We start from the raw sequence: 26,939 nt of genomic DNA, 5'->3' as shown, positions 1-26,939 counted from the left end.
GCCTATGAAAAGCTGAAATCATTTTACACTCACACAAGGTAACATCCCAGAAATAGGGCCCCAGTAAGAAGGCAACTTAAATTCAGTTATAGTACTTTCCTTTTTAAACACTATACAAATTAATCCTGTTCCCCAAACTTCGTTCCAGCAAAGTAGGCAGTATCCCCATTTTAGAGGTGGGAAATAGAAGGGGCAGTTCAGGGGATGCCCAAGATGACAGCCTCAATACAGCTGAGATTAAAACTGAGTTCCTGGCTCTTCTCTCTAATCCTTACACCTATTTTACCCCTCCTCCACCTCACCAGAGTCAGAGACCTCCTAGACTACGACCAGAGAGACTGGGTGGAACCCCTGATGCTCGCTCAGCACATGGGGCTCTCCGCTTTTCATGGAGGTGAGGGCAGCCCCGACCTTCCCACCTGTACACCGTGAGCCAGCTGAATGATTTGCAGCTGGTTCGCTGCCGGACTGCGCCAAGGAAACACCTCTACATGCTCATGCTTCACATCCTCCATTTCCTCACCCTTGTCTCCCACCCCGATACGAGTATTGCTCAGGAATGCAAGAGTGAAATCAGGAAGGCCAAATCCCACTTGGAATTGCAGCTAGCAAGTGGTGTTAAGAGTAACAAGAAGGGTTTCTTCAGGTATGTTGGCAACAAAAAGAAGGTTAAGGAAAGTGTGGGCCACTTACTGAACGAGGGAGGCAACCTCGTGAGAGAAGATGTGGAAAAAGCTAATGTATGCAATGCTTTTTTGACTCTGTTCTCATGAACAAGGTCAGCTCCCAGACTACTGCACTGGGAAGCACAGTATGGGGAAGAGGTGACCAGCCCTCTGTTGAGAAAGAAGTGGTTAAGGACTATTTAGAAAAACTGCACAAGCACAAGACCATGGGGCTGGATGCGCTGCACCCAAGGGTACTAAAGGAGTTGAGGGATGTGATTGCAGAGCCATTGGCCATTATCTTTGAAAACTCATGGCGATTGGGGGAGGTCCCGGATGACTGGAAAAAGGCAAATGTCGTTCCCATCTTTAAAAAAGGGAAGGAGGATCTGGGGAACTACAGGCCAGTCAGGCTCACCTCAGTCCCTGAAAAAATCATGGAGCAGGTCCTCAAGGAATCAATTCTGAAGCACTTAGAGGAAAGTGACTTGACTTTAGCAAAGCTTTTGATACTGTATCCCCCAGTATTCTTGCCAGCAAGTTAAAGAAGTATGGGCTGGATGAATGGACTATAAGGTGGATAGAAAGTTGGCTAGATAGTCAGGTTCAACAGGTAGTGATCAATGGCTCCATGTCTAGTTGGCAGCCCGTTTCAAGTAGAGTGCCCCAAGAGTTGGTCTGGGGGCCAGTTTTGTTCAATATCTTCATTAATGATCTGGAGGATGGCGTGGATTGCACCCTCAGCAAGTTTGCAGATGACACTAAACTGGGAGGACTGGGAGATACACTAGAGGGTAGGTATAGGATGCAGAAGGACATAGACAAATTAGAGGATTGGGCCAAAAGAAATCTGATGAGGCTCAACAAGGATAAGTGCAGAGTCCTGCACTTAGGATGGAAGAATCCCATGCACTGCTACAGACTAGGGACTGAGTGGCAAGGCAGCAGTTCTGCAGAAAAGGACCTAGGGGTTGCAGTGGACGAGAAGCTGGATATGAATCAACAGCATGCCCTTGTTGCCAAGAAGGCTAAAGGCATTTTGGGCTGTATAAGTAGAAGCATTGCCAACAAATCAAGAGACGTAATCATTCCCCTCTATTCAGCACTGGTGAGGCCTCATCTGGAGTACTGTGTCCAGTTTTGGGCCCCACACTACAAGGAGGATGTGGAAAAATTGGAAAGAGTCCAGCGGAGGGCAACAAAAATGATTAGGGGGCTGGAGCACATGACTTATGAGGATAGGCTGAGGGAACTGGGATTATTTAGTCTGCAGAAGAGAAGAATGAGGAGGGATTTGATAGCGGCTTTCAATTACCTGAAAGGGGGTTCCAAAGGGGATGGATCTAGACTGTTCTCAGTGGTACCAGATGACAGAACAAGGAGTAATGGTCTCAAGCTGCAGTGGGGGAATGTTTAGGATATTAGGAAAAACTTTTTCACTAGGAGGGTGGTGAAGCACTGGAATGGGTTTCCTAGGCTGGTGGAATCTCCTTCCTTAGGTTTTTAAAGTCAGGTTTGACAAAGCCTTGGCTGAGATGATTTAGTTGGGGATTTGCCCATGACCTCCTGAGGTCTCTTCCAACCCTGATATTCTATGATTCTATCATCTATTGCCACCTGTTGAAGGTGTAACTCCAGTGGGCCAACCTCTATTCCACACTAGTCCCAAGGCCCGCCAGGGATATTGGGGGCTTGTCCACAGAGCCGTGAGTACAGGCATGAACTTGGCGCAGTTCATCATCTCTGATGCCTGCCCCTTCTGCGGCGTGAGAGAGACCCTGGCGCATGTATACCTTGAGCGCACCAGGTTGCAGCCCGTGTTCCCACTCTTCCTGAACATCCTTTTACGTTTTTGGCTGCACTTTTCCCCTCACCTTTTCCTACACTCACACCCTATCCATAGCCCCACAAAGTCGTGGGACGTCCTCATCAACCTCTTCCTGGTGAGGGCCAAAGTGGCCATCTACAATACCAGGGAGAGGATGTTGGCTGAGGGGGTTCTTTGCGACTGTGGGGCCTGTTACCAGTCCTCTCTCTGTTCACGTATCTGGGCACAGTTCCTTCAGGTTCCCTTTGTTTGTCCCTTCGACCTTCACACCTGCCCGTTTTGGTTGTTCCCCATAATTATTTGAGTTCCTGGACGTTGTGGATCCTCCCCTAAGGCTGGGGGAGAATCCTTTAGTAAGGGGCAGGCTTGCACCCGCTTCCCCAGAACCCAATAGGACCTCAGTACCCTGATTTGAGGGAATATATCTGCTGAAATAGTGCTCCTGAAGAAGGAGGCATGAGGAGGTCACCAGAAGGAAAATAAATGTACAGCACTGCAAAATCTGAGGGTTTTTTTTATTAACACAGATACATTTACTTGTCTTCTGGTTTGTTGAAGCAGTATGTCAGGCAGCACTTGCCACAGTAATGTCTGTCAAAGTGACTGGCCATAAAAACTCCAGCCCCACATTCCTCAGAGGGGCACTCTCGGCGCAGGCGACTGATTTTACCATTCTCATCCACCTGTAAAAGGAAAGGCTCCATAAGTAAAGATATCTTTTTAGAGACACCTTGCCTCAAAGTGCCACTAATTCCTCAATGAGAAGCGACAGAAGAATATGGCTTATCAATTAAAAAGATCACAACTCAATCTGCTGTAGACACGATTTACCATTCTAGGCATCAGTTTTCACCAGTGCAACCAACTTCCAGGTGAGGCTGCCATAAGTTTACAAACTCAAACTTTTCTGACCAAAATTAGAAGCATTTGATTACACTGGCCCCTCTCTTCATATTTACAAAATTTATGTTTGTGAATATGAACAGGTTCATAAAGCAGCCCCAAAAAAGCTTTGAGGAAGTTTATTGCTTTTACAAGTTCTGTGCCTTCTCCAGTTACTCACCTATGCAGATGTAAAGAAAGTCACCTGGAAACTACAGCTTACAGATTCAGTAAACAAACATCAAGGGATGTACTAAATACCTACATGCTTATTACTGGTGATGCTACAGCTCAAACTCCCCCTTCTATCAAGGAATCAAATTTACTCAATTCTTTTAGTTACTCTTACCTTGTAATATTTAAGGACAGCAAGCTTAACCTTCTTTCTCTTATGCTTGTTCTTCTTGGGGGTAGTGTAAGATTTCTTCTTTCTCTTCTTAGCACCACCACGAAGTCTCAGCACAAGGTGAAGAGTCGATTCCTGTTAGTAATACAAAGATAATACAGTAGAACGAGACAACTTGTTTCCAAAACATGCAGGCTAGTAAATAGTAGCAGCCTTCAAGCAGAGGGGTTTTTTTTTGTTTGTTTGTTTTTGTTTTTTTAAAACACTATACATACAGTGATCTGTATCACCAGCAGATCTCAAGTCCAACCACCAAGTACTCGTGCTTACAATAGAGAAATTCTGAGCAGTGTCAAGTGAGCAATGAGTTTGCAATTGAACAAGCTGTACAAGTCCTCTTGCGCACGCTCTCATAAGAGACTAGATGATTGCAGTGTTTTGTTTCACTTGTTCAGTGATTTAATTCCCAAAAACACAACTGTCAATACACTCAGCTGGAAATGCTGTCATAGATCTAGTTAGAATATGCCCATACTTCTGTTTAGATCAAGTTACTAAGCTTAACTAATGTGTTCCAGCCCCTCTGGGACAGTACTATGTTCATCATTGCACTCATAAGCTTCCCCTTCCTATAGCAGGAGAGCTGGCTCATGCCATGGTTCTTCACCACATCATTTCAGTCTAGCATGGTCTAAGGAGATAGATGTGATGTTGCACTCCATATGCTTTATGTAAAAAGTCTCTTGCAAGGTATAATTACAAAGCTTATAATCTACTGATGTGTTCATCCTATTTGTATGTATGTATCATTCTTGTATCTAAATCTAGAAATATGAAGTTAATTCTGAGGTCCTATGGTAATTATGCAAAGTGTGGGCCATTAATAGTGGTTTAGAATCTTGATGGCTTCCATTGACCAGGACAATTGGTTGTAAATGGCTGTTTACTTGTAAGCCTTCCTGAGAGTCAGGCCAGAAAGAATGGAGGCTTGGGGTCTCACAGGAAATGTGACCATGTCACCTGGTACCGGAATCCATCTTAAACCTGGTGCTTTTCCATTTAGAAGGAGGGGTGGGGACCCAGAGAGACAAAAGATTCCCACCTTGGGCCAAAGTCATAAAAGGGGGTGGAACAGAACAAGGGGGGCTGCAGTCATCAGAAATCCCCTAGTTACCACCTGAGCTGGCAATAACAAGACCTGTACCTGGGGAAAGGATTGGACCCAGGCTAAGAAGGAGTCTAGTCTGTGAAAAAAAGCTTATTGGAACATGCGAGGGTGAGATTTACCTGTATTCACTTTCTTAATGTATTAGGCTTAAACATGCGTGTTTTGTTTTATTTTACTTTACTTGGTAACTTACTTTGTTCTGTTATTACATGAAACAACTTAAATCCTACTTTTTATACTTAATGAAATCACTTTTGTTTATTAGTAAACCCAGAGTAAGTGATTAATACCTGGGGGAAGCAAACAGCTGTATATATCTTTCTATCAGTGTTATAGAGGGCGGACAATTAATGAGTTTACCCTATATAAGCTTTATACAGAGTAAAACGGATTTGGGAGCTAGGTGTCTGGAGACAGGAATACCTGCTGAGTGGTTTTCAGTTAAAGTCTGCAGCTTTGGGGGTGTTCTTCAGATCTGGGTCTGTGTTACAGCAGACTAGCGTTGTCTGGCTCAACAAGACAGGGTTCTGGAGTGCCAGGCCATCAGGGAAAACGGGCTAAGAGGTAGTTTCAGCACATCATGTGACAGTCCCAAGGGGGTCTCTGTGACCAAACCCTTCACAATAGGGTGCACACACTTGGGAGCTTCTGCAATTCTGCATTATACTTAGGGCCCTACCAAATTGATGGCCGTGAAAAGTGTGTCATGGAACAAGATATCTGGTCTTTTGTGCGCTTTTACCCCCCCCCCCCCCCCCCCGTGAAATCTGGTCTTTTGTGTGCTTTTACACCCATACTATACCAATTTCACGGGGGAAACCAGCATTTCTCAATTTGAGGGTCCTGACCCAAAAGGAAGGAGGAAAAGAACAAGGTTATAGGGGGGGAGAGAGAGGAGATGTTTCACGACACTGACTCCCTCACTTCTGCGCTGCCTTCAGAGCTGGGTGTCTGGGAAGTGTTGGCTGTGCACCCAGTTTTGAAGGCAGCAAGGACGAAGTAATACTAAACCATGTCACGCCCCCCGCCCCCCCAGCAGTAGGGGACAGAAGTAATACTATACCATGCCACCCTTACTTCTGCACTGCTGCTTTCAGAGTTGGGCGGCTGGAGAGTGGCAGAGGCTGGCTGAGGGCCCAGCTCTGCAGGTAGCAGCTCTGACTTCAGGGCTTGGCTCCTGGCCAGGAGCTGCCGCTCTCCAGCTGCTCAGCTCTGAAGGCAGCGCTGCTGCCAGCAGCACAGAAGTATGGAGTGGCAGTACAGCAACCACCCCTCCCCCATGTAGCCTTGTGATTCCCCACCCCCACAACTCCTTTTTGGGTCAGGACCCCTACAATTACAACGTGAAATTTCAGATTCAAATGGCTGAAATCATGAAATTTACGATTTAAAAAATTCTGACTGTGAAATTGACCAAAATGGACCATGAATTTGGTAGGGCTCTAATTATATCGTATCCCGTCTCTGGAAGATACACACCTTTTGAATATTGTAGTCAGACAGCGTGCGTCCATCTTCCAACTGCTTGCCAGCAAAAATAAGTCGTTGTTGATCAGGAGGAATTCCTAATGGGAAGTTAATCAAGATTAAATAGAAAAATCTACTCAAATTTCCTATAAGAGTAGAGTCATAAGGAATGCAGACTACAGAAATAAAATGTACAAAACATAGATGGCAGGATATGAAGATACACTTACAAAACTTTTCTGTAAGTGACATTTAATTTTGATACTAGTGACCATAGAAAATACTATCAGATTTCTAGGGAATGATATTTGAGGTAAGCTGCTCTTTATCTAAAGGAGAATGATCAGAGTAGGGAACACAAGAGTCCAAAAAGCACTGAACTTACCTTCCTTATCCTGGATCTTGGCCTTCACATTTTCTATAGTATCAGAAGGCTCAACCTATTATTAAAAAAAGTGGAAAACCAGTTAAAACTCTGAAGTAGAATTATATCAGCTATATACATCTATGAAATTTTGTCAGTGAAAGCTACAGGCCAGATTTTCTAAGGGGCATCAAGCCAGTATTATTTATTTGCAGACACACAGTCATTTGTACACAATGATGTACAAAAACAGAAGCCATGCTTTCAAATTGTGGACCCAAATTTTAAGTCTTTCAAAGCAACAGATAAAAATAGCTTATTTAGCTGAAACATAAGAAACTTAATTTGTATATTCTATTTAAACTGACAGTAAAAGTTTTCTACATTCATTTATCAACCCTGTTTACAAGACTCTTAAGGACAAAATTATACTTTCAAGATCCCTCATGAGTCTGAAACTCTCCTTCCTACATTCATGAAACCACCTGGAGGAGAGCTCTGCATGTTGGGGAAGAAGATTACAATGATTCTTTACAAGTTTGTAAATTAAAAGGGCTTTATTATATTCTCAGTACATTTAGTTTATACATTTGACAGCACTGTGCCTAATCAATGTCTCCTATTTGGGTAGGTCTTTCAGACAGCAACAGGAGGGAAGCATTTGGCAGAACATGAAAGTGGGATTATAGAACCACAAAAATAGGTAATCAAGGGCAGGTTTCATATTTTAAACAGTGAACTCATTTTTATGCATTGGCTGGATCTTGAATGTTTCAATTTCAACCATAACATTTAGACACCGCCTAGAGAGGAGGCAGATTAAAACGCCCCCTCCACCCGGGAGATATTTAGGGTGTTCCTGGTGGGCTTTCCAATTTTTTGCCTCCTTGGGCAGCCTGCTCCGAACTGTCCCAAAAAGAGGCCGCTCACACGAAGTTTCAAAAAACAAAGCCACCCTTGCCCGAGGGTTCAGCCGAGCACTGGCTGGCAGCGGCGAGAGGGGCCCGGGCCGCGCGTGGGAGCGTTCCGTGGGGAACTACAGCCGTAAGCAGGGGCCCTTCGCGTCTCCAGGAGAGCTCAGCCCCTTGCCCCCCACCCAGCGTGCGCGTCCCCTACGGACAGACACGGGCCGTGTGCGCCTAGGGGTCCACCATTCCCACCCAGGGCGCCTACAGATGGGGGAAGTCGCATGTCACCTCCGACCCCCGCACAGGACACCTATACATGCGGGGGAAGGGTGCATATCCCCACGCACAGCGGGCCTACTGCTAGGGGAGGTGCACCCCCACTCACGGCCGGGCGGCCCCTGGCGCACTCACCTCGAGGGTGATGGTTTTCCCGGTCAGGGTCTTCACGAAGATCTGCATGGTGTGACTAGCACCTGCGGGCAAAGAGAGCACGGTCAGATGAGCACGCGGTGAGGGGAGCAGACGGGGGTGGGGGAAGAGCGAACACTCACCACCAACCTGCTCGCTGAATGGCGGATGCCGGAAAGAGAGCCCAGCTTGGTCTGCACGGGGTTTCCAGCCTAGGAAAGGAGGGGCCTCCAGGCCGGCGCGCCACTGCGTGCGTGCGAGACTACAACTCCCAGCATGCACCGCCAGTACAAGGCAGACCAGGGCGTCCTGGGGATTGTGGTTTCCATGTTGGCATGAAGGGGGACGTCTGAAAGGGCTGATGGGAGTTGTAGTCGGAAGTTGGGCGCGCAAGAGGGGAAGAAACTACATTTTCCACAATGCCCCTGACTGAACTCCTCCCTCCCTCCCTCCGCTCCTATAGAGCGTAGTTATCAGCAACGGCCGTTGCGGCCGACCGGGATGTGGATCGGCTGAAGTACCGTCGCGTCCTGAGTGGGGTCCGCGAGCTTAGTCTGCAGCGCTGTGATGCGTTCCGCAGTAGTGAACAGCCGGAGAGCGGACTGGCTGGGGAGCTCGCGGGTGCCGCGCTGCAGCTAGGGTCCGGCGCTGCGATTCGGGTTCGGCTCTGCGGTGTGATCCAAAACCCCGGCGCGGGCCCGACTCCTCCCTAGTGCCCCCAGCGTTGTTTGCGGGCTCCCCCTTGGTTTCTACGGGGCGGGCCTGTGCGGGGGAGCCCTTAGCCGCGCCCCGCCGAGCTCAGCTCCTGGGCTGGCGCTGGGGATAAGGCAGAAAGTAGCAGCGAGGTCGAGTTGTGGGGTGATGCGGGAACTGTCTGTCCCAGCAGAACAGAAGTGGGGGTTGCTGCTCTCGGGCAAACCTGGGGCACTCAACGGGGGTAGCAGGAAAACATGGCTGCCCTAGGGCACATTCAGTTTGGCTAATGCCGGACTTCTGGGAAACGCCATAGAGGCATTCAGAAATAGATGCAGGGATTGGACTGGTTGACCTAGGAGCTTTAGGGTTTGTCTACGCTACCCGCTGGATCGTTGGGCAGCGATCGATCCAGCGGGGGTCGATTTATCACGTCTAGTCTAGACGCAATAAATTGACCGCCAAGCGCTCTCCTGTCAACGCCAGTACTCCACCAGGGTGAGAGGCGCAGGCAGAGTTGACGGGAGAGCATCAGCCATCGACTTACTGCAGTGAAGTAGATCTAAGTACGTTGACTTCAGCTACCTTCTTCACATAGCTGAAACTGTGTAACTTACCATAGATTGATTCCCCCCAGTGTAGACCAGGCTGTGGGCTACTTGGATAATGTGTTCTTTTACTCATTGCTTCACTTGATTTGTTTGTTTGGTCAAATAAAGTTAATGTATAAATTCAGAAGAGGCTTATTTTCTCCAGTGCCCTCTTTCCTCCCACCACTCCACATGTAGACCTCAACCATGCAGACTACTCTAGTTGGGCAGACACATGTTGCCAGGTGCAGCCTCAGAAGCCACTGGGGCTCCATGGGTGTGGAGAGCCACCAGTGTGGAGCAAATTGCAGACTCAGGGTCTTTTGTAGCACAATAGAGATGACTTCCACAACTGCCCTCTGATTAGTATCACCCCTGAGTGCCAGATGCAGTGAAAAATGGCTAGATTTGGAAGTGATGGTAGGGAAATGGTACAAAGTACATAGGAAAGAAACCTAGAACAGATGTTCGCGAGATGTAATAGTTTATGTGGAAATAGTAAGAAAATCTTGTCTTTTTTAATAATGAAATATTTGATGGTAAGCATTAATAAAGAGCCAGAATAGATAAAGAATGGCACCACTTGACACATGAATATGAGTTGGTGTCGCATTTATACTACATTATTTTAACAGTCTCATCTTTTTGTTTAGGTTTTGACTGAAGCATTTACTTCTGTTGAAGAAAAGAGGGAATTGGGCTTAAATTTTCTATAAGAAATGAAAGTGTTGCTTTTCAACCATGTCCGCCCATAATATTGGAGTGAGCAGACATTCAGTTCTCCCTCCCATTGTTCCTGACAGTGATAAGAAATTTTTAGACAGTATACAAGGATACATCATTACAGAAATTGAAAAAGTGGGTTGTACAGAACAAGGACCAGCTGAGGAGTATTACATTATATACTGTAATGTTTTTGACAAGGTAACAGCACTATAAGAAAATATTTTCTTTGTAAACAAGCAGTGGAAAGGGCTACTAATCTTAGATGCACTGACAAACAGGAAGTGTTGTGTCATTTTTTTTTAAAATGAGATTTTAGATTAGGGGTCGGCAACCTTTCAGAAGTGGTGTACCGAGTCTTCATTTATTCACTCTAATTTAAGGTTTCGCATGCTAGTAATGCATTTTAATATTTTTAGAAGGTCTTTCTATGTCTATAATATATAACTAAACTATTGTTTCAGAGTAGCAGCCGTGTTAGTTTGTATCCGCAAAAAGAACAGGAGTACTTGTGGCACCTTAGAGACTAACAAATTTATTAGAGCACATAAGCTTTCGTGGACTACAGCCCACTTCGTGGACTGCAGCTTCCATATATGCATCCAAAGAAGTGGGCTGTAGTCCACGAAAGCTTATATGCTCTAATAAATTTGTTAGTCTCTAAGGTGCCACAAGTACTCCTGTTCTTTTTAAACTATTGTTGTATGTAAAGTAAATAAGTTTACTTTAAACTTAAAATGTTTAAGAAGCTTCATTTAAAATTAAATTAAAATGCAGAGCCCCCCCTGGACCAGTGGCTGGGACCCCGGCAGCGTGAATGCCACTGAAAATCAGCTCACGTGCCGCTTTTGGCACGCGTGCCATAGGTTGCCTACCCCTGCTTTAGATCAAAAACCTCAAAGGTATTTGGCCTAGTCAATGAAATCAATGGAAGTTAGGATTCTAAATACCTTTGAGAAGCTGGGTCTTAGAGCACACAAGAGTTTGGCTTGACAGCCCTGAAGACTGAATACATGTTTTCATCCCCAAGACAGGTATAGCACTGGAAGCAGCAGTTTAAGCTTCCTCACCAATGTACTTCATCTCTGACCTGGAAATACCGGGTTTATGGGTGAAAGGGTATGCCTATGGAGGCAGTGCTACAAGGCCAGATTCTCCCCCATATTAGGGCAGTTTTGTGCTGCTCTGGTATTTCAGAGCTGCACTAAAACCAGCCTTCCTTGCCGTTGGCCCAAGGGGTATCGCTGATGGAAGAGGATGGGAGCAGGGTGGATAAATATCAATGATTTAAAAAAAAAATCAAAAGCTATTTAAAGGGCCAATGAAAACAAAAATTGTAAGTTGCAAACAAATTTCTTTGCCTACATTACAAACAAATTACTGAAAGAACTTTTAAAATAGTGAATATTTAAAAATCACTTAGTGGCATTTTTACAGTTTTTTTGCATCTCTCATTTTGAACAATGAAAATCATTTTCACTTTTGTTTATAATCAGTTTTTCTTTCAGATTTTTGGTGTTGCAACATTTGGATTTAAAAAAATTCAAATGAATGTTTGGGAGAGAGCTCCACTACATCTATGTATATATTAATATGTCTTGTAAATCTAAAGTAAATTCTCTATACAGTGGAGTAACAATCTTATACACAGTAAATTCATCACTAACAAAGTTTCTATTTATATAATGAAAATGCTCAAAAATTGATTTTTTTGCTCTTTGTACTTTCAGATGGGATAAAGTAGTTGTTGGAACTTGTTCATTACCTCCTTTGTAGCTAAAAGCCTATATTGTGAAAGCGCAACACTGATGAATGTGTCTGTTTGCCAGAGCTGTGGGTGCAGCTGAACTGGCCGCATGGGGTATGTGGATGACTGCACAGGTTTCCACTGTGTTCTGTGAATTTTCCTGTAAGAAAGACTATGCAGCTGTATGCAAGCACAATGTAACTGGACCAGGTTTTCCAATTTCAGCATCATCCCTCGGTTCATTTTTTCACCGTGAATAGAAAAGATACAATGAAATCAGGGTGGATTTGATTTAAATCAAATTGATTTAAAAAATCCAATTTAAATAAAAACTATCTGATTTTTTTATTTTAAAAAAATCATTGACACTTATGTACCCTGCTTTTTGACAATTCATAAAACTTGTCTTATGTCATTCCAAATTGAATCAATTATCATCCAATCACACTTCTAGAGACCTATACAATGAATTTACTAGATTGAAAAATGTCAGTTAGTTATATAGACTGAAGTTTAAAAAAAAAAAAAAAAATCTACAGCAAGTAACCAAATACCAGAGTGAATAAAAACCAATGATTTAAAAAAAATAAAAAATAGGGTTTTTTTCCTCAAAAAGCTTCTGTATAGATTATTTAGGTTAATCTTTCTATCTACCCATTTGTGCTTTGCTTTTTTCAGCTGCCAAGAGAGATGTAATGTACAGGAATCAAAACTGGGACTTCTTCATAGCTACTTTTTACATGCATGTAGAATCAGTTTTTGCATCCTTTGCATGCATGAGTAAGGGCTGCAGGATCAGCCCCCCAAATTGTGAGTTTGATCTAATGCTTTATGCTATTTAAAAAAAACATTGGCCTGGCCTGGTACCTTCCTCCTTAGCCTTTCCAGAGCCGTAAGTGCCCTGAAGGCATCAGGCTTAGTACCTATTGCAGAAAGTGTCTCATGTTGCTGAAAAGTGGTTCTTCTAGCTGCATAAACAATGTCCTGAAAATTATCCCTTAACTTTAATAATATCAGAGATTATTTAAACTGAAAGAAGTATGGAGTTCATTTGTCACCATTTATAGTTTGTGCACTTTCATCAGCTTGGGCAATGAAAACAGACTGTCAGTTTTATGTTCTGCTTCTCATGCATTAGCACAATGCATTTTATGTTCTGCTTCTCGTGCATTAGCTGCTGTTTGAAGTGTATACAGACACTCCCCGGGTTATGCAAACTCGATTTACGCAAATCCGTAAGATTTTTTTTGACGTAATTGTTGGGTATACGTTCCCAACTTATGCAAAATTGGACTTACAAAAGGCCTTCCGGAACGGAACGCTTGCATAAGTCGGGGAGCATCTATATTGTGTCCAATTGTTTCTATTTACTCTGACTGTTGTGCTGTTTGGAGGTTTGCGGGGAGTCTGGAAGGGTGTTCCATTAACCACATCAGTATATCGCATTTCAAATGGCAAAACATGTCTTCACAGATAATAGAGCATGTTACTGTGTACAAGAACATCCTGACTTCAATCAAACAGGAGTATGATGCATTTATTGAAGCAATAAAAAAGGGCCAAAGGAATGCATTTTATCTTCATGGAAAATTGAAAGTTCTGGCATCTGAGCCTACAACTCTAATATATTATAGAAAAAGAACAATCCAACTTGAAGACAAGTAAGGCCACTTCTAATATATTGTGTAAAGCAACATGTGTGATACTAACTCTGATGTGTAAATCATTTTAAATGTAGCTAGTTTATCACAGTTGTGATTTTTAAAAACTAGTTTTATTATTTTATTATCCATTAGGTGAAAGTCCCAAAATGACTGTGTAATTGTTAAAAGAATAATTTAGATTTTTGTATTTCCAGGCCTGATTCTGCAATTCTTCTGCAGTTAAAACTCCCCCTGAAGTCAATGGAGATTTGGCCTGCATAAGTACTGCAGGATCAGGCACTTGAGTTAAACATATGCTGTTTCGCCACTTGTAAAATAAAGACAGCATAACTTCAAAGTGAAAGTTCATTGTCAAAATGTATTGTATTAGGAGACTTTGTTTAATTTGAGAAGTATAAAACAGAGTAAGAATTACTCCCTTTCCCTCAGTCTACTATGTGGCTTTCTTTACTGTCCTATACTTTACTGGTGTCATGTAGTTGCATGTATGTGATAAGATTATCAGAAGGCGCATGCCTCTACCCCAGGGGTTCTCAGGACAAATTTTTTGGTGGTGTTAGAGTACGGCCACCAACTCTTGCTAGCGGCCGCTCTCACACTTTTCCCTAAAATACTTAATTAGCTTTAGGAAAAACAAATAAATATGCAGATAGATATTTCCAAAACATTGTTATTTATTGCTAGCTAGAAATCACTTTTCACAACAGACTATTAACAAAAAAGCCAGTATCACTTTTTCACAGCAGACTTATTCGGCCCTGCCAAGCCTGGGGACAAATTAAGCCCTGGATGGGGGGCTGGGAGAGGCAGCGAGGGGCTGGAGCCTGGGGTCTACCGCCTCATAGTCGGAGCCCAGGGCTGGAGCCCAAAGTCCCTCTGCCAGAACCTGCTGCCCTGCCACCCTAGGGCTGAAGCCTAAAGACTGAGCCCCACTGCCCCCAGAAGTTGAGGAATTCACTGACTGCCTGATCCTCCAGCGTTGTGCCCCAGGTGTCTCCAGAGGGGGTAGAGCCCAATCCCTGCTGGCAGCCCCAGCAATCAACACCAAGGTGGGGCATCCAGGAGCAACAGGGAAGGGGAGAGGCTGCTATTTTGCCACTCACCCCCTCCATCACAGCCCAGGAGGGTGTAGCCGCAAGAAAAGCCCCTGGTGGCCGCATTTGAGAAATGCTGCCTAGCCACAAACAGAATCAAATAGAATTAATATGGCATGTTAGGAAACACAAATAACTGAGAATGACAGAATAGTATTGTGACAAGCTTAGTATAGCTCGCCCTGATGATCTAGGATTCTAAAATGTAGAAAAGAAAATGGAGACTTCTTTTCTTTGTTGCAGAATAAAAGTTATCGAGAGAAATTCTGCTAGAATTCAAAATCTGATATTGAAAATAAGAAATATTAAGAAAGTGCCCTCTACAGAAGTTTTGACTCCAAGAAAAAAGATAAACCCTGCTAAGCCTATACCAGGTAAAGACCAATATTTTGTTAGGTAATCTGAGTATTTCTTTTGGATTAAAGCTTTGCCCTTAACTAAAGAGAAGCCACATACACAGAGGGCTGCAATGACCCTGTAAGGCACTAGCCCATGTTTGGGTGGTATGGAGCCTTGCTGACCCAGTGGAAGCTCTGGAAGGATGCATGCTTCAGGGAGGCATAATGCCTTCCAGAGCTCTTTGGTAGTCATGGGGAGCATGCTGACTGTTACAGAACTTGTGCCTCCTTGATTCTGGAGCCCATTTGTGCAACCTGGGGCATCCCTGACGTCTGATTTAACTTGTCACTGCTGCAGTAGACCCTATTGGCAGTTGCAGGAGTGCAGAATCACTAGAGCACAGGAAAACCTCAAAACCACTCCTTCCCCCACTTCTATTCCTGTGTCTGTCCCTAGCTTACATTAGGATGTTCATTGTGGCAGGGCCTTCTGCAAGGAGTTGCAGAGCCAACTCGGGCTGCTGCACAGACCCTCTTGCACTGGGGGGATTTCTTAGGATGGGGAGCTTACATCTATTCCGTGTCCCATTTGGAGTCAGTGCAGCCAGGCCAGCATGAAGGGGTTGTAGAGCAGAGATGAATTCCCCCACTGAGCACAATGGTTGATTGTGACCAACTCGTGTGTGGCAGTGCCAGGGGAGAAGGCTTCTCCCATCTTTCTCTCACATTGCTTAGAAGATGGTCACAATCTGGCCAGTAATGTTTGGTCAATACTTAACAAATTGAATCTAAATAGCTAGGTGTACATGTATAGTACATAACAAGTCATTTGTACATTTGTTTCTAAGTCCTCACTGCTGGAACATTACACCAAAAACTAACAGATTCAATTACAGCTCTGGAATATTATTGAACTCTAAACTTTTATCACCTTCTATACATTTTTTCCCCCACTTATTAATAGAGATGGGCTCTAAAGTAACGGGAAACTTGGATTATGTCTGAGCTGCAAAGTTCAGATCTTGTCTCTAAGACTGTCATCTTCCTTTTATTCAGTGTTGATTTTCAGTCTAGAGAACCCTAGCAAATTACATGTCTCACAGTTTCTGTATACACCTGGTATGTTTATCACAATTAAGAGCTCATTAAAGACATTTCCTTCTTCAACAGGTCTGACTGTAAAAGAATCTCTCAGCTTAGATGCTCTTTCTAGACACCTTGCTCAGCTAGAAGGGAGAGTGCAGGAACTGAAAGCAGACATGATATCAAAATACATTCCTCTGGAGAACAAGGCTGGCCTAGAGCAGGAACTCAAGCACTCACTGGAACTACGAGATAAGGCAGAGGCAGTAAATGAGAAACTGAGACTTAGGTACAAGTGTTCATCCTACAACATATCTTGTTTTTATGTTGGGGATATTCTCTACAGTGTTCTGTCTGTCACATAGATTTAGCTTTGGTACGTTATTAATTGTTATAGAGGTATTAACAATATCAGTATGAATTGTGCTCAGTACTTTGCAAAATTCATGGGAAGACATTCCTTGCCCCTAATAGCTTATAGTCAACAGACAAAGAATGCAGTGTGGTAATGTAGGGTCAGGATCTGGCCCCCTGCTCTGTTCATTGCTCCAGCAGCACAAAGGAGATAAAGAGCTGCCTCAAGTGGGCAGCCAGGGATTTCCCTGATGTAGGGGGAATACTTGGGTGATAGGTGATGAAGATCCTCTGCTGGCAAAGTGGCACTGAGGGGACCACTCTAACTGGTATAAACTAGAGTAGCCCTTAGACTGCTTTAAATTACACTAGGGGCAGTTTTGTCCCCCACTTCCCCCATCACTTCCTAGATTGTGGGAGATAAAAGATGTCTTCGATAAATTGAGTGCAGCTTGCTGGGATCTGAACATCTGGCTCATAGTATGATGGTGATTTGAAGATGCATTCAATACAAATCAGCATAAGGCTTTTAATGACATAAATATGGCAGCCTTCCTGTGTTTGGTGGATTAATGATGCTTGGAAGAAGTGCATTTTGAAACCCTTTGAAAGGAGACAGTACCTTTTACAGTAGGACAGACAAGGACTCCCATGTGTAATGGGCAGCAAAGAGGAAAGCACAAAGATGAAAGTAGGAGAAAGATATAAGGGAAGCAGTTGGGTGGAAGGGAGGGAGGGAGGGATTAGAATGAGAAGAGATGTGGGCAGAGGTCGAGCTTTATAGAACCTTGAAGTTAAGCGTTAGCTTGAACTTGATCCTTCATAGGGAACTTCGTAGGTAACTACTGAGGAGTTACTGATCCTAACGAAATGTTCGATTCCCTCTTTGACTGTTTATAGTTATAATAGAATTACATTGGTTGCAAATGCTGTGTCTGTCTGGGCAAAATCCGACAAGAGCACCTCCTTGCAAGAATTACTCTCTCAAGTCATGGAAAAGAAGGAAGTTGTAAAAGGTAAAACCAATACAAATAGAAGGACAATATTATGAAGCATGGAAAATATGGGACCAGATTCTCAGCTGATGCAAATTAGTCTATTTCCATTGATATCAGTGGGGCCATGCAATCTTATACTAGCTGAGAATCTGGCCTATAAATTTGTATTTTTCTTTTTTAAATGTGTACTGAGATTTTCAAAGGGGCATGAAAGAATTAAGAGTCCAAATCCCATTTAGAGTCAGTGGAAGTTGGGCCCCTAATTCCTTTAGGTCCCTTTGAAAGTCTTATCCCTAATGATCTTGGGTCATCCATTTCCCCCATGCATGGTGATGCATGTGTCCAGCATTTAGGAAAATAAGATTTTTGCCCAGAAATCTGATAACGGTATAGAAAAATATTCACCAGAGTTATACAGGGATGACTTTGGTCTATGATGTTTTACTACAGTTAAGATGAAGGTGAGGTGTCCTGAGGTGGTTTATACAATCTCCACCTCTCATGTGCTACCCAAATCCCTCACCTTTTTTTTTCCAGAGTCACAGAGGTCTCCTGCTGCTAGTACTTCAAATCATCCAGGTTATTTAGGCAAGTGAAGTAGAGATGGCGAAGGATCTTTAAAATGTTTTCCAGCCAATTGCCTTAGGCCTTCTGACATGCTCAACCTTTTTATGAGCATTAAGCACACTCCCAAAACTGTCAAGATCATCTCAGGTGCTGCATGAGTAGAGTACAGTGGCATGCTTGGCATCAAATTGAATCTTACTTGTTGCTCTCAACTTGTATTGTTAGACAGATCGGGGAACATACCTCTTATGTTCCTCCACTCTGCCCCTTCTAATGGGCTTTTAGATTGTGAGTCAAAGTCTGCTCCCATTTACAGCCCTGTAAATCTATGTACTGAATTCAGTGGAATTACTTGGGTGTAACTGAAATCAGAATCTGTCCCTATGTCTGTTGTTCGCTGTTAGTTGGAGTTTAAAGTGTGGTCTCCACCCTTGTCCCAGAGCTAAGAGCCAAATTCTGCCCTGACTGACATTCTGTGCAGCTGCATTGGTTTCAGGTGGAACTGTAGAATGTTTCGGTGAGTAGAATTTGGTCCTTAGGGTGTCACCTCTCATTCCTAATCTCTGACAGCCTTAGAGTATGCGTCTGGGGACACAGACAGGGAAACTTTGTTCTAGAATTTACCTGGCCTGATTGAAATTGTTTCCTAATTACATTTCCACTTATGGGAGACTTCTTCAGTCTTGTCAACGCATGAAAAATGCATTAGTTTATATAAGGTCCCTTTCCTGCTTGCTAATGCAAAAGAGCCTGGCTAAAACTTTAAACCCATCTTTCTTGAAAGACACATTTCTATGGATCAAAATCTATTCTCTTTTTGTACTCTTACAGTGTTAATGCTGGTTTTCTCTATTGAAATAATAACACATTTACCTCCCATTGATGTGTCTAATTTTCAGCTGCTGCTGCCTTTAGCATCTCTCATATATTTGAACATGACCCCAGCAAGAGTAAAGAGGCTGAAGATTTGCTTGAATATATTGAAAGGTAAATAGAATGCAACTCTTATATTCTACTTTGTGTAAGCAGTTTACAGCATTTCAGAGTTTGGATAACATATCATGTTTAATGCAGTCCTCCAGGGCAAATTAGGATTTTGTAAAAAGAGCACTCTTTTCTTCTTTTTGTGAATTTCTGGTGTTTGTAAAATGTGCTTGCTAGCCTGACAGCCCTGCTGACCTACATCAGTTGGTTATCCATAGACCAGATGCAGCAAAAGCAGCTTTTCCACACTGCTCTACTCATGTGCTTCAACCCTGTCCTGGAAGATCACTTTTGGGGCGGAAAGGGTAGTTTGAACTTCATGGCCCATTCCATCCTTGGCCTCTTTGCTGAAACTGCCAGCAAAGGTACTAGCAGTGGAGGTGGGGTTTTTTTTGGTGATATGAACACCTCTGAGGCGATTACCTTGGTCTAGAGTTTTTCCTAAAGATGCCAATAAGTACCTAGTACGATTTTCAAAAGCACTAGGTGCCTGTTGAGAGCTAGGTGCTTTTAAAAATCCCACTGAGCGCCTGTCTTCATCTTTAGGTGCCTAATATCTTTAAAACTCTTGCAACTAAGAAGTGGAATGAGATCATAAACTCATTTCACACAGTCCACTGAACAGTCATTACATGGCAACAGCTTCCAGGTACTACCAACCTAGATTGGATTTGGCCTTAGTTTGATCCGTGAGCTGAAAGGCCATATTCCATTATACCAGTCCCTCCCAAATCAGCATCTTAAATATAACATTCATTGAAATCTAACTACAACAGTTTCTTTCTGGAGATCAATATTTGTTAACCCAACAGCAGTGCGGCAAGTCAGTCTTTCAGGAGAAAATCTAATTGACACAATCAGGAGGTGAATGGTAATAGAGGCATAGCTAGTTTTAGTAGGGACATTTCAGGGGGTTAATCATAGGCTATCATTATTATAGTCTAGATGTGGTTTCCCTTAACGGAGTAATCTGGGACAAGATTGCACCCCTACTGCCCTCAGATACACTGGGAGGGGATGCAGAGAGACTATATGGTTGATGGAGCCCTGACGAGGAATTCTGGCTGGGAGCACATGCCATAGTAGCAACTTGGCCACCCTTTGAGCAAGTGCAGTCCTCTGTGCCCAGCTGGCGATAAAAGCCAGTGTGGAAACCACAGCACCAGCTTTCCCTGTCCTCCCTGCCTGCTAGCAGCACTGAGGGGGATCAGGGATGACACTATCCAACAGCCATTCTTAGCGCAAAGGGGAAGCTTCTTGCACCCTCCCTCCCCCAGGAGCCCATGTAGAGGCTGAGCAGAATACAGGCAGAATCTCACCATTGAATAGTTAATGCGGATATAGACAACTTTCTGGGGCACCCTCTTGCGCAACTGGTGTTGGGTGCTGTGCAACCTGATTTCCTCATTTAAATGCCATGTCAAGCCTCCTTTCTTTTGGTCAGCTTTCCATTGATGATCCACTTCCTGAACCCCATTGTGGACACTGTGTAAGTTGCTAGGCAGTGGTCAGCATTCTACGATCCAGTGTGTAGTGCCTATACTGATGATGTGTACCAAAATAATACTAAAAGATGAAGGTGAGGGGAAAAAGTAATTTGGGGAACTGAGAACCACTCAGGACTGCCACTTGCTGTCACCAGATTTTTTTTATACAGAAGGACTAGATATTTTAAAATATTCTTTGTATTAAAGCTGTGGTATTGCCCATGTCTTTGACATTTGATTCTAGGCTTTCTGGAATTCCTTCCTTGGCTAGTTCACCACATCATCAACTGATCATTTCTTTTTTGTTTTTGTGTCAGTGCTATATTACATTGTCTTTTCCTTCATCTGTCCTAGATTCAATGAATTATTTTCATATGGTCAGTATGAGGCTGCAGCAGTTTATGCTGCAAACTGTCCTAGAGGAATTCTCCGCAATGAAGAAACCATGATGAAATTTAAAGGTATGGAATTTAGATGGAAATACTGTTGGTCAGATTCTCAGCTGGTGTAAATTGACATCACTATTGATTCAAATAGTGCGACACTGACTTACGCCCGCTGAGAATCTACCTCTATTACTCATGTTGAAAGAAGCCTTGAGGGGACAAATGTGAATTACTTATGTGTGTTTGGATTTTACATTTAACACTTCAAAGTAAAAATAAAAACAACCTAAGGGTATGCTGCGATTAAAAAATGCATGGCACAAGGTCTCCGAGCCCAGGTCATAGACTCATAGAATATCAGGGTTGGAAGGGACCTCAGGAGGTCATCTAGTCCAACCCCCTGCTCAAAGCAGGACCAATTCCCACCTAAATCATCCCAGCCAGGGCTTTGTCAAGCCGGGCCTTAAAAACCTCCAAGGAAGGAGACTCCACCACCTCCCTAGGTAACGCATTCCAGTGTTTCACCACCCTCCTAGTGAAATAGTTTTTCCTAATATCCAACCTGGACCTCCCCCACTGCAACTTGAGACCATTGCTCCTTGTTCTGTCATCTGCCACCACTGAGAACAGCCGAGCTCCATCCCCTTTGGAACCCCCCTTCAGGTAGTTGAAAGCAGCTATCAAATCCCCCCTCATTCTTGTCTTCTGCAGACTAAACAATCCCAGTTCCCTCAGCCTCTCCTCATAAGTCATGTGCTCCAGCCCCCTAATCATTTTTGTTGCCCTCCTCTGGACTCCCTCCAATTTTTCCACATTTTCAACTACCTGAAAGGGGGTTCCAAAGCCTCGTAGTGTGGGGCCCAGAACTGGACACAGTACTCCAGATGAGGCCTCACCAATGTCGAATAGAGGGGAATGATCACATCCCTCCATCTGCTGGCAGTGCCCCTACTTATACAGCCCAAAATGCCGTTAGCCTTCTTGGCAACAAGGGCACACTGTTGACTCACATCCAGCTTCTCGTCCACTGTAACCCCTAGTTCCTTTTCTGCAGAACTGCTTCCTAGCCATTCGGTCCCTAGTCTGTAACAGTGAATGGGATTCTTCCGTCCTAAGTGCAGGACTCTGCACTTGTCCTTGTTGAACCTCATCAGGTTTCTTTTGGCCCAATCCTCTAATTTGTCTAGGTCCCTCTGTATCCTATCCCTACCTTCCAGCGTATCTACCACTCCTCCCAGTTTAGCGTCATCTGCAAATTTGCTGAGAGTGCAGTCCACGCCATCCTCCAGATCATTAATGAAGATATTGAACAAAACCGGCCTCAGGACCGACCCTTGGGGCACTCCGCTTGAAACGGGCTGCCAACTAGACATGGAGCCATTGATCAATACCCGTTGAGTCCGACAATCTAGCCAGCTTTCTATCCACCTTATAGTCCATTCATCCAGCCCATACTTCTTTAACTCGCTGGCAAGAATACTGTGGGAGACCATATCAAAATCTTTGCTAAAGTCAAGGAATAACACATCCACGGCTTTCCCTTCATCCACAGACCCAGTTATCTCCTCATAGAAGGCAATTAGGTTAGTCAGGCATGACTTTCCCTTGGTGAATCCATGCTGACTATTCCTGATCACTTTCCTCTCCTCTAAGTGCTTCAGAATTGATTCCTTGAGGACCTGCTCCATGATTTTTCCAGGGACTGAGGTGAGGCTGACTGGCCTGTAGTTCTCCGGATCCTCCTCCCTCCCTTTTTTAAAGATGGGCACTACATTAGTCTTTTTCCAGACATCTGGGACCTCCCCCAATTGCCATGAGTTTTCAAAGATAATGGCCAATGGCTCTGCAATCACATCCGCCAACTCCTTTAGCACCCTCAGATGCAGCACAGCTGGTCCCATGGACTTGTGCTCATCCAGTTTTTCTAAATAGTCCCCACCCACTTCTTTCTCCACAGAGGGCTGGTCACCTCCTCCCCATGCTATGCTGCCCGGTGCAGCAGTCTGGGAGCTGACCTTGTTTGTGAAGACAGAGGCAAAAAAAGCATTGAGTACATTAGCTTTTTCCACATCCTCTGTGACAAGGTTGTCTACCTCATTCAGTAAAGGGCCCACACTTTCCTTGACTTTCTTCTTGCTGCTAACATAACTGAAGAAACCCTTCTTGTTACTCTTAACATCTCTTGCTAGCTGCAACTCCAAGTGCGATTTGGCCTTCCTGATTTCACTCCTGCATGCCTGAGCAATATTTTTATACTCCTCCCTGGTCATTTGTCCAATCTTCCACTTCTTGTAAGCTTCTTTTTTGCATTTAAGATCAGCAAGGATTACACTGTTAAGCCAAGCTGGTCGACTGCCATATTTACTATTCTACACATCGGGATGTTTTTTTCCTGCAACCTCAATAAGGATTCTTTAAAATACAGCCAGCTCTCCTGAACTTCTTTCCCGCTCACGTTATTCTCGTAGGGGATCCTGCCCATCAGTTCCCTGAGGAAGTCAAAGTCTGCTTTTTTGAAGTCTAGGGTCCATATTCTGCTGCTCTCCTTTCTTCCTTATGTCAGGATCCTGAACTCGACCATCTCATGGTCACTGCCTCCCAGGTTCTCATCCACTTTTGCTTCCCCTACTAATTCTTCCCTGTTTGTGAGCAACAGGTCAGGAAGAGCTCTGCCCCTAGTTGGTTCCTCCAGCACTTGCACCAGGAAATTGTGTCCTACACTTTCCAAAAACTTCCTGGATTGTCTGTGCACCGCTGTATTGCTCTCCCAGCAGATATCAGGGTGATTAAAGTCTCCCATGAGAACCAGAGCCTGCGATCTAGTAACTTCTGCTAGTTGCCGAAAGAAAGCCTCGTCCACCTCATCCCCCTGGTGTGGTGGTCTATAGCAGACTCTGACCACGACATCACCCTTGTTGCTCACGCTTCTAAACTTAATCCAGAGACTCTCAGGTTTTTCTGCAGTTTCAAACTGGAGCTCTGAGCAGTCATACTGCTCTCTTACATACAATGCAACTACCCCACCTTTTCTGCCCTGCCTGTCCTTCCTGAACAGTTTATATCCATCCATGACAGTACTCTAGTCATGTGAGTTATCCCACCAAGTCTCTGTTATTCCAATCACATCATAATTCCTTGACTGTGCCAGGAATTCCAGTTCTTCCTTCTTGTTTCCCAGGCTTCTTGCATTTGTGAATAGGCACTTAAGATAACTCGCTGATCGTCCCACTTTCTCAGTATGAGACAGAAGTCCTCCCCTCTTGCGCTCTCCTGCTCGTGCTTCCTCCCGGTAACCCATTTCCCCACTTACCTCAAGGCTTTGGTCTCCTTCCCCCGGTGAACCTAGTTTAAAGCCCTCCGCACTAGGTTAGCCTGCCTGCTTGCGAAGATGCTTTTCCTTCTCTTCGTTAGGTGGAGCCCATCTCTGCCTAGCAATCCTTCTTCTTGGAACACCATCCCATGGTCAAGGAATCCACAGCCTTCTCTCGGACACCACCTGCATAGCCATTTGTTGACTTCCACGATTCAATGGTCTCTACCAGGGCCTTTTCCTTCCACAGGGAAGATGGACGAGAACACCACTTGTGCCTCAAACTCCTTTTTCCTTCTTCCCAGAGCCACGCAGTCTGCAGTGATCCACTCAAGGTCATTCTTGGCAGTATCATTGGTGCCCACATGGAGAAGCAGGAACGGGTAGCGAGCCGAGGGCTTGATGAGTCTCGGCAGTCTCTCCGTCACATCATGAATCCTAGCTCCTGGCAAGCAGCACACTTCTCGGTTTTCCCAGTTGGGACGGCAGATAGATGACTCAGTCCCCGTTAGGAGGGAGTCCCCGACCACCACCTGTCTCCTTCTCTTGAGAGTGGTGGTCAGGTGCTATTGCAATGCAAATAATAAATAATAATATATCAATAATAAAAGAAGGATCAAAGCAAGGAAACTGGGTTAAAGTTGCCTTTACTGTTAACTATAAAACCGACATCCTCTGCAGAAAGTTCTATACGTGTATTTTCAAAATGATATGCAGGCATTTCACTAGGCAACTCCATGTAGACTCAGTGGTTTAAATCCACACATTTTGCTATGAAAATTTGCCTTTAGGTGTTCACAGATAATGCCCAATCATGTGATGTGCCACCATCTTCTGTACTGAGCAGCCTCAACTTTCATTGACTAGCATGGCAGCAGAGGGGGCTCAGCATCTTGCAGGATTGAGCCATTAGTTGGAATTTGTCCAGGGCATTCTGAGGACATCAGCAAAGCAAAAAAACAAAACCAACAACAACCAAACAAACAAAAAACATATTGGAAAACTTAAAATGCTATTTTCCAAAATATTTTGCTCAGTGACTTTCCTTTCCCTCCTTCTAGCTCTTGGTGCTGTTAAAGGGAGGATTCTACCTTTGCTGAGATATTTTGAGGCCCTCATAAGCTCAAGTGCTGCAGTTAAACATCCTCTGTGTGCAGCCATGACTCTGGAAGCAATCAAATGTGCATTGTTTGAAAAACAGTTAAATCTAGTTATGCACTGGGTCACACAGCAAAGGTAAGCAGGCCTGTAGTGTACTTGGATTCATATGGGTATGTGCCCTTCCCCTGTGAAAGTTGCATTCATGCTTTTCCTAAGTGATCAGGCCTTTCCTGTTTAAAAAAAAAAAAAAAACACTCTCCTTTTCTTGTGAATTAGAACCATGCAAACACAATATCACAAAATGGCAATCTCACAGATACATTACTTTGATGCCATTTATTAAATTCACCGTGGTATACACCAAGACAAATGAACAGCATGAAAAGCTATTTTTGCAGAATGCAACATTTAATTTAAGATATCGGCCTTGTTAGATCGCTGTAGACCAAAATTTTGTTTCAGGCCCTTTTTACTGTAGTAAAAAGTTATGTGAAAATCAGATTGTGAGACCGTTTTTTGTTCTGGTACCATTTTTTAAACATTAGAAACCTGCAGTTATTGGAATAGCTAGAAGTTTTGGTTTTACTCTTATATGTGTCTGTTTCTATAATAACAGCAGTATCCAGAGCTGGCTTTAGGCTAATTCCCCCGGAATCGGGTCCCGCGCCTAACAGGGCCCTGCGCCTTAGGCGCCTTTTTAATTTTTTTTACCCACCCGGCGGCGGTCCGGGTCATCGGCAGCACTTAGGCGGTGGGGGGGGTTCTTCACTCGCTCCGGGTCTTCGGCGGCGTTTCGACGGTGGGGGGGTCCTTCAGTGCCGCGGAAGACCTGGAGCGAGTGAAGGACACCCCCCCCTCCACCACCGAAGACCCGGACCGCCGTCGGTATTGGAATCGGGCCCCGCAGTTCCTAAAGCCGGCCTTGGCAGTATCTATACAGTATTTAGTACAGTTACTTCAAGAGACATCTGAACTGGAAACTCAAAGCTATCCTCCATCCCCTGGATTTCATTTGTGGGGGTTGAAGTATTCAAATTTGAATCTCCAGAACTAAAAGTGCCTCTGCAATTTTGCTCTTGGATCAAATCCTAAACCGGAAGGAACCTATTTTCCAGATCCAGTTCGGATGCATCTTAAAATAGTGGAAATCTCACAAGAACAGTTTGGGAGATTTCCACTGTTCAGCATGGCATTAATCTAATTAGAATTCTGACATATGGGGCATTTCTCTTTATGGCTTATCCTACCACACGCAATAATCTTCCCAAAAGAGCCATTATTGCATATTTTATCACTAGAATTATAGTCATTGCTAAATCAATAGGACACTGGAAATTATGTTGAAATGTCAAGCCAGGCCTTGTATATTCAGGAGGACAGGAAACCTACATCCTTTTGCCAAAACTATAAAGTTAGTAAAGATGTCTTAGCCTGATGCACACTCTGAAGTGCTTTATTATGACTTTAGAATGGGACTGTACAAATATTAAAAAATTCTAAAATTACTTGAATTGTAGGCAGAGCTGGTAGCGACACCAAAGTTAAGGGTGCCTAACACTCTCCATCATAAGAACCCATTTTCAATTGCTTCTACTTTGCAAAGCTTTACCTATTCAGGCTGAAATTTTCCATGCCAGATGTCTGCCTCAGTCTGAATTTCTTTGCAAAGTTTAAACAAAACCATTTCTGAGAATGATATTAGAGAAAAGAAGGTTGTTTTGCCAATGTTAAAAAAAAAAAATTCTTCTCAACATTTCTATGAAGAGTTCTGGAGCCTGAACTCC

The 26,939-nt window shown here is 44.0% G+C and overlaps 2 protein-coding genes across 11 annotated transcripts in view; one reads left to right on the top strand and one right to left on the bottom strand.

The window, feature by feature from the left end:
* Positions 1 to 2,994: 2,994 nt before the first annotated feature.
* On the bottom strand, positions 2,995 to 8,492 carry RPS27A (ribosomal protein S27a). Of its 2 annotated transcripts, none has more exons than XM_005299034.5 (6): positions 8,180 to 8,492; positions 8,040 to 8,101; positions 6,742 to 6,796; positions 6,369 to 6,454; positions 3,725 to 3,856; positions 2,995 to 3,176 (listed from the first exon to the last, which is right to left on the bottom strand). In XM_005299034.5, the coding sequence occupies exons 2-6, from the start codon at positions 8,085 to 8,087 to the stop codon at positions 3,027 to 3,029; spliced, it is 471 nt and encodes a 156-aa protein (XP_005299091.1). In that variant the 5' UTR covers positions 8,088 to 8,101; positions 8,180 to 8,492; the 3' UTR covers positions 2,995 to 3,026. The 2 variants fall into 2 exon arrangements, with proteins under 2 accessions (XP_005299091.1, XP_023961787.1); XM_024106019.2 differs by having other exon boundaries at positions 8,187 to 8,256.
* A 45-nt stretch (positions 8,493 to 8,537) lies between these two features.
* Positions 8,538 to 26,939, top strand: part of CLHC1 (clathrin heavy chain linker domain containing 1) — a 31,226-nt gene continuing 12,824 nt past the window's right edge. For 2 of the 9 annotated variants that reach the window (XM_008169078.4, XM_042842650.2), the window contains exons 1-9: positions 8,919 to 9,295; positions 9,973 to 10,243; positions 13,263 to 13,450; positions 14,791 to 14,921; positions 16,056 to 16,257; positions 17,223 to 17,338; positions 18,787 to 18,874; positions 20,713 to 20,819; positions 25,116 to 25,290. In XM_008169078.4, coding sequence (XP_008167300.2) covers positions 10,061 to 10,243; positions 13,263 to 13,450; positions 14,791 to 14,921; positions 16,056 to 16,257; positions 17,223 to 17,338; positions 18,787 to 18,874; positions 20,713 to 20,819; positions 25,116 to 25,290 — 1,190 coding nt within the window. In that variant the 5' untranslated portion in view covers positions 8,919 to 9,295; positions 9,973 to 10,060. Of the gene's footprint in view, positions 8,709 to 8,918; positions 9,296 to 9,972; positions 10,244 to 13,262; positions 13,451 to 14,790; positions 14,922 to 16,055; positions 16,258 to 17,222; positions 17,339 to 18,786; positions 18,875 to 20,712; positions 20,820 to 25,115; positions 25,291 to 26,939 lie in introns of those variants that run through there. The other 7 variants (XM_008169077.4, XM_008169075.4, XM_008169076.4 and 4 more) reach the window with 7 other exon arrangements.

Source organism: Chrysemys picta, chromosome 3 (assembly GCF_011386835.1).
Source record: "Chrysemys picta bellii isolate R12L10 chromosome 3, ASM1138683v2, whole genome shotgun sequence".
NCBI classification, from domain to species: domain Eukaryota; kingdom Metazoa; phylum Chordata; order Testudines; family Emydidae; genus Chrysemys; species Chrysemys picta.
Note: the sequence above shows the minus strand (reverse complement) of the source record. Positions and strands in the feature narration are given on the sequence as shown.